Raw genomic sequence first — 6,598 nt, 5'->3', positions numbered from 1 at the left:
GAAAGGAAGAAAGACGATTTTCAAAGAGCCCCTCACAATGAGCCACAAGTTCTCACGCCGCACGAGCCACCTGAGCCCCAAGTGATTCCGAATCTGAGCGATTTGGCCTCGGAAGATTGCTCCAGTTTTTCTTTCTTTATTTACCGCCCTCCTGTGCGCCATTTTGCCTGATTCTTCCGCGGATATGGTTGGTATTCATGTAAAAACATTCTAGAGGTGGAATGGAGCTGGAATAAGTGCTGGAAGGTGGTGAAAAAAGCGGCAAGTCGAAGGGTGGTATTTGGGAGATGATTTGGTGTTGTCGTGGCTTCCGGCAAATGCCGAGTGGCTTTCTCAGCCTTCACCAACTCACTTCTCCAAGTTCTTTCCAGAGCAGAAATTGAGTCAACGAGCTGATATCGTCCCGATCCAAGCCTCCCTACTAAATCAGAATGGCTGGGATGTTTTTGTCCTCGAAGGCATCACTATGTGATTCAGAGCCTACGTAAGCACTTGATCTCCGCACGAATACCATTTCACTAATCGTTACGCTTCAGGCCACAGCGTATGCTCTACGCGTATCGAGCGGGTTCATTTAAGTCCATGCTCAGGGGTGATTTGTGTGCCCTCTCCTTTTTGGGGGTTTTCTCTGCCAGATCTCGGGACTTCCACGCTGTGCGGCCTCGTAACGTCTACAATCGCAATGCTGTCGCCAAGTTTGAAACCTGGTTACAGCGCTTTCATCGACTTGTGGGTTCGATTATCCGTGTCCAAGATTCTTCAGGTGGACGGTTGCTATTTCTCTTGGGATAATTCTGGAGTGCGTCGCAAATGACGGTTGGGATTCGCAAAACAATCTGATAGATATGTCAATCATTCGCAGTCTGGAGTTGGAGGGAGTTCTCAGTAGCTCAGAGGTTGGGCGCGTGTGGACACGGCCATCTCCAAGTCAACGCCAGAGCTCGCTTCACCTGAAGTGCCCTGTATCAGCTGACATTTTTTTCTAACGCGTTTTATAGGCGTGTCACAATTTTGGTGAGCGTTCTTTCAACTACACTGCAGAGAATGAAATCAAACTGACTCAATCACTACAAGAGTTCTCAGTGTACGATTGCTACCCATCGGATCCCTTCGTATGCCATTCGGGACCCAAGAAACTACGATTATCTACAATTAGGACGATCATCGACGAAGGCCCCTACTTCTTGTTTGGGCGTTAATCGCACATCATGGTTACCATGTGTTTGATACAAATAGCGCCAACCTTGCCGTGTTGGCCTTAAGGACATCTCAAGAATCCACATTACTCAACTCGCCATTAACCTTTCGACGACGAACCAATAGTTGCCATGCTCATAGTTCTCGGCCTCCTATATTTTTCTCGGCACCTGACCAACGCGGCGCCCACGCCAATTATCCCCACCGACGCCAACTCTCCCATTATACTACCGACATGTCTTTGCCCATCCAGCCGAACCATTTGGGACATTGTCTGGAGCTGCGTTGTCACTATGTTCGCTTGCACCTGGGCTTCTATGCACCCCAACATTCCCGCTTCGGGTGAAGGATGGATAAAAAATACATTGAGGAGGATCGAGATGATGTTGTGGGCATTGGTCGCGCCGGAATTAATAATAAATTGGGCGGTACGCCAGTGGATTGGCGCTCGACGCCTCCAACGTAAATTCAGCGGTGGGTGTCTATCTGTCTGCCTGCTCGTTTAACATGCGGCTGAAGCAACGTGCAAGGAAGGCGTGGAATGCGTAGAGTGGACGAACACGCATGGACACTTCCTCCAAATGGGTGGATTCATGCTAATGGACTCCGAATACAAGAAGCTCGGCGTCATTGACGCTTGGAAGCTGGAATCTTTACTAGCCGAAGGAAAAATTGACTTTCCGAGGATTACAAGGGAGGAAATCGAAGACCACAGTAGCAGTGACGTCCTCTCCAACTGTCTGGCCATCGGTCAAGCCGTGTGGTTTATTGTTCAATGCATCGCGAGGAAAAGACAGGGTCTCTTCCTCACTGAGCTGGAACTCGTGACTTTGGCGTTTGCTGCTCTCAACACGTTCATATATATTATGTGGTGGGATAAACCTCAGAACGTCGAATGTCCTGTGCCTGTCTATTTACGACTTGAAGCTGGCCCAAAGATATTTATACCCGAATGGAAGCCTACGAGTACGTTTCGTCCTCGAATAATTTGGTTGTTAAACTGAGTAAACGTAGCGTGGTCCGATTATAAACGCGACACAATTGCGCACTTCAAGGCGTGGTTTTCAGCGGCATATAGATCTTTAAGTGAGTTTTTCCTCATTATCGCGGTTTCATAACTAATCGCGAATTCTTGTTCAAATCGTGGTAGCCTCCACCGATTCGGCCGGGAGCCCAGACGAGGTCACATATGGAACACGCCTTTCTAGAAAGCTTTCTGTGTCACTAAATATCCTCCATGCACCTTCTGCCTTCATTGGCGCCATAAGCAGTAGCCTGCGTGACCTTCTTGACAAACATAACGTCGAGGAAGGAGACATGGGGGTTTCAAAGTTTTACACATTCTACAGCTCCCACAGGGTTTATCAAGCACGGTTTTATGCATTCTCCCGCGATGTACCGACGTCCACGGATGTACTCCAACTCGTCACGACATTTCTCATCGGGACCCTATTCGGAGGTATCCATTGCTTCGGCTGGGATTTTGAATCCCCATCTTACGCCGAGCACATTCTATGGAAGATCTGCTCACTGGCCAGCTCCTGCATTCCTCTCATCCGGCTCTTATTTATCGTTTCCTTCACCTGGCAAAGCAAATTTAGGGCCTCTACAACCCAGCGGGGCGGGATTGCCCAAGGTTTTGTGGTTCTGGTTTGGGTGGCCTCATTGTTGTTTGGCTTGGTTGGCGTGCCGGTTTACATACTTGCACGTCTTGGCCTCTTAACAGAAGCTTTCATCGCGCTGAGAGCCGCACCAGAAGGAGCGTATGAGAATGTACAGTGGACCCTGTTACTTCCTCATATTCAAATTTGAGCGGCCCATCGTTTCATTGCCCTGGCGTACTTATTCTTTCTGGGGAAGATTAGCCTCTAAGCCTTGATGGCTAGCTACCCTTGCCAGATGCATTATTTGAAGCCGTTTCGCGCGTTCGTGATTCAAAGGGCGAATTGGGAGTTACAACTCGTCGAGGGGTATTTAGCAGCTGCTTGATGTTGATTGTCAATTTAACGGTGGAGATCGGTGCTCAAGCGCTCACTCTGCTCGAGATAAGATTGACGAGTTCATGTGTCACGTGCGATTGTAAGTCGGACGTTGAGCACGGCATCGACGAGCCATGTTTCGTCGCCGTTGTAGACAATCGGCACTATTGCTTTTGCTATTGGCGCAAAAAGCAAGCCCAACCGAAATCCACGCCCCGCCACCATTCAATGTGCCTCAAAGCCCCGCTCTAGATCATGTAAACCTGTTTGTAACGTTCACATCTTATGACGATTTGTAGGTGCTCAAAATGATGTTAGACTCATAGGAAATGGAGGGGATACTCCAAACGGCTCCGGCGGTATGATACCGTCAACGTCACCACCGTTTGGAATGACACGATGGGTCGCGCAGACTCAAGCATCATACGTGTCGGCGACGCCATACAACTGGACCCTCAACAAGGTTCATGGCTTCGTTGGCACGCGACAGCCCGCGATCTGGATGGGGGAGAGCGGCCTTGTAGGTGTCGTTCCTGGGGTTCTGCCTCAAGGTGGTGAAGTGAAAGTCGGGTTCGATGAGCGTGCGCTTAATATCGTGCTGGATGATCAAGGGGAGAAGAATGAGGTTGTGAGTGTGGGGTACTATAGCGTTGTGCTGGACGATGGACACGGTGGTACGGTTCTAGTGGAACAGAGCGCAAGTACGTTCGTTTCGGTTCTCTTCAGTCGTCGCCGTCTTACCATGATCATTCTAGCCTCGCGTGTCGGACACCTCCGCTTCACGTTCTCGCCCTCAAGTGATAATAGGCCGTACATTTTTATTGAAGCAGCTCGCCCCTCTATCCTCACTTCCACTTCAACCAACGTATCATACCCATCAGGCTTCGTCTCCATTGACGGGCGTGAGATATGTGGATACTCCTCGGAAAGACAGGATTGGATCATCACACCCATTTCACAAAGTGACGAGGCTGCAGGTTTCAAAGGGTACTTTTGTGCCCGGTTTGACTTTCAGCTTCAGGAACAAAGTGTCATTATCCAGAATGGCACAACGCATCACGGACAGAAGAACGCTGAAGGCCCGTTACTGGGAGCGTATACTTTCGCTCCCACTTCAAGCTCTCGCCACAGCATGATCGACCTGAGAGTGGGGACGTCATTCATCTCCGTTGATCAAGCTAGAGCGAATATTGACGATGAGATCCCGGACTCACCTGGTGCCGAAGGTATGTTCCCAACACCCTATTCTCCCTGGTTCATACCCAACAGTCAGTTTGTAGGATCGCTTGAAACAACCGCTAAACGTGTACGCTCCGCATGGGCATCTCAGGTTGATCGTATCACCATTGATGGTGCAAGTGACGAAGAGAAGGATGTCTTTTTTACTGGTGTGGTGCACACCCTTCAAGTGAGTATTGATTCTCAGATAGTCCTCCTCTTTGCCTCCCTCACGATTAAATCAACTCTCCAGTATCCAAGTGAACAGCACGAACAAGGCCGATACTACTCTGGCTATGACAACACCATCCATCCTCTCGAAGATGGCGGTGAATCTTACACGGGTTACTCAATCTGGGTGGGCCCTTTCGCCAAGTATCCAAGTCAAAACTGATCTCAGTGATGCAGGATACATTCCGCGCCCAATGGGCCTGGACAATACTCTTCGTCCCGGACCGCGTCCCAGGGATGGTACAAAGTATGTTGGCGGACTATCAACAGGTCGGACTTCCTCTTCCGGATCCATATGCCTTTCATCTCATCTTTCCCCTGTCAGAGCGGTTGGCTGCCAATGTGGAAAAACATCGTAGAAACGAATATCATGGTCCGCTTTCTTCGGATTTGACGTATCCCTTGCTGTTCCTGACATTTCGTAGGTCGGTACCCACGCAGACTCGCTCATCGCAGAAGCCGTCCTGAAAGGCATTACTGGTTTCGATCGCAATCTGGCTTGGGAGGCTGTGTGGAAGGATGCAACGACGCCACCCCAGCGAGATTGGGAGGTCGTGTAAGTCAATGTCTTCTCCTCCCTGCTTAGCGGTCTTAATCGGATTCTTCCCGTAGCTACGCTGATCGAGAGGAGGTAAGTTCTTGAAAATTCAATTTAAGAAGTTTCATTACAAGAGGCATCTTTCTAGCATGTTGACTATGAAGTCCGAGCTGGACTCTCTTCAGTGTACAATGTGCCGGGGAAGGGGTGGGTTGCGGACGATATTCATTCAGAGAGTGCCTCGCGGACTCTAGATTATGCTTGTGAGTCTCTGACCTCCCCTGCGTTTTACATCAAGCCCTCACAGTAATACAAAAGATGATGATTATGCTGCCTACGTCCTTGCCCGGGAGCTGGGCAAGCCGGCTAACGTTACGAATTTCTTGTTGGAGCGGGCTTTGAGAGCACCTTTCACGTTGTTCAATGATGCGACTGGTTTCATGGAAGCGAGGAACGCTGACGGGAGTTGGGCTGGCGAGGATAATGGTTGGACTGAGGGTAAGTAGCTGTCCTTCAAAGTCAGGTCAACTTCTCGATGTGAACTTGCAGGTGATAAATGGGCTTATTCGTTTGATGTCGTCCACGATGTCCCCGAGCTCATCAAGCGACGCGGGGGAAACTTGAGCTTTGTCCGGAGTCTAGACGAGCACTTTGATGGTGGGCATAATGAACACAGTAACGAGGTTTGTCAATTTAGTGACCTATCGGGACTTTCATTGAACTTCTTATAGCCGTCGCACCACATTCCATACCTTTACGCCATGGCCGGAGCTGCTTATAAAACTCAGGAGCGAGTGAGGGAGATCGCCAAAGAAAATTATAATAATTCGCCTACTGGCTTGTCTGGGGTTCGTGGTACCACTTCAAATAACGTTTCGTGCTAAACGATATACAGAATGAAGACTGCGGCCAGATGAGCGCTTGGTACATCTTTAGTGCCATGGGTTTCTACCCCGTGAATCCCGTCTCTGGAGAATATATCGTCGGATCGTATGTGACATGTCCCCTGCGTCTGAGAGCTCACAGAAATATCATCCCTTTAGGCCATTCTTCGAAGATATCTTTATCACCTTGCAAGGAACATCCAAAAAGCTACACATTAGCGCACCAGGGGCTTTGACGAAGCCATACATCAAGTCTCTTACCCTAAACGGGGAGAAAGTACCTGTTCCTATAATCCGCCATGAACAGATTGCCCATGGAGCTGAGGTCGTCTTTGAGATGAGCGATCGCGTGGAAAGATGGGGTAATGATGGAGCTGTCTTGGAAGGTCTGGGTCTCCGTTTCAATAAGCAGGCTGGGGCGCAGGAGACATTCGAAGGCTGGGTTGATAGCGCATCAAAAGCCACTGAGAAAATCTCATTGGATAGGAATCGGATCGAACTGTGAGGACGGTCGTTTCGCGGGATACAGTAGGAGCGGAAATCTGGAATCA

General features: G+C 49.5%; 2 protein-coding genes across 2 annotated transcripts; both read left to right on the top strand.

Moving 5' to 3' along the window:
- Positions 1-1,328: 1,328 nt before the first annotated feature.
- On the top strand, positions 1,329-3,009 carry LACBIDRAFT_298990 (uncharacterized protein; the record flags this gene model as incomplete). Its single annotated transcript, XM_001882160.1, has 4 exons — positions 1,329-1,671; positions 1,717-2,163; positions 2,212-2,283; positions 2,348-3,009. The coding sequence occupies 4 exons, from the start codon at positions 1,329-1,331 to the stop codon at positions 3,007-3,009; spliced, it is 1,524 nt and encodes a 507-aa protein (XP_001882195.1).
- A 301-nt stretch (positions 3,010-3,310) lies between these two features.
- Positions 3,311-6,552, top strand: LACBIDRAFT_298989 (glycoside hydrolase family 92 protein; the record flags this gene model as incomplete). Its single annotated transcript, XM_001882159.1, has 15 exons — positions 3,311-3,441; positions 3,495-3,877; positions 3,932-4,402; positions 4,457-4,584; positions 4,648-4,752; positions 4,803-4,895; positions 4,951-4,998; positions 5,051-5,181; positions 5,238-5,256; positions 5,312-5,426; positions 5,482-5,661; positions 5,713-5,846; positions 5,895-6,011; positions 6,059-6,153; positions 6,207-6,552. 15 exons carry the CDS (start codon positions 3,311-3,313, stop codon positions 6,550-6,552), a joined length of 2,496 nt encoding a protein of 831 aa, XP_001882194.1.
- Between the last annotated feature and the right edge of the window lie 46 nt (positions 6,553-6,598).

Source organism: Laccaria bicolor, genomic scaffold (genome assembly GCF_000143565.1).
Source record: "Laccaria bicolor S238N-H82 LACBIscaffold_15 genomic scaffold, whole genome shotgun sequence".
Lineage (NCBI taxonomy): Eukaryota > Fungi > Basidiomycota > Agaricomycetes > Agaricales > Hydnangiaceae > Laccaria > Laccaria bicolor.
This window is presented reverse-complemented; position numbering and strand designations above follow the sequence as displayed.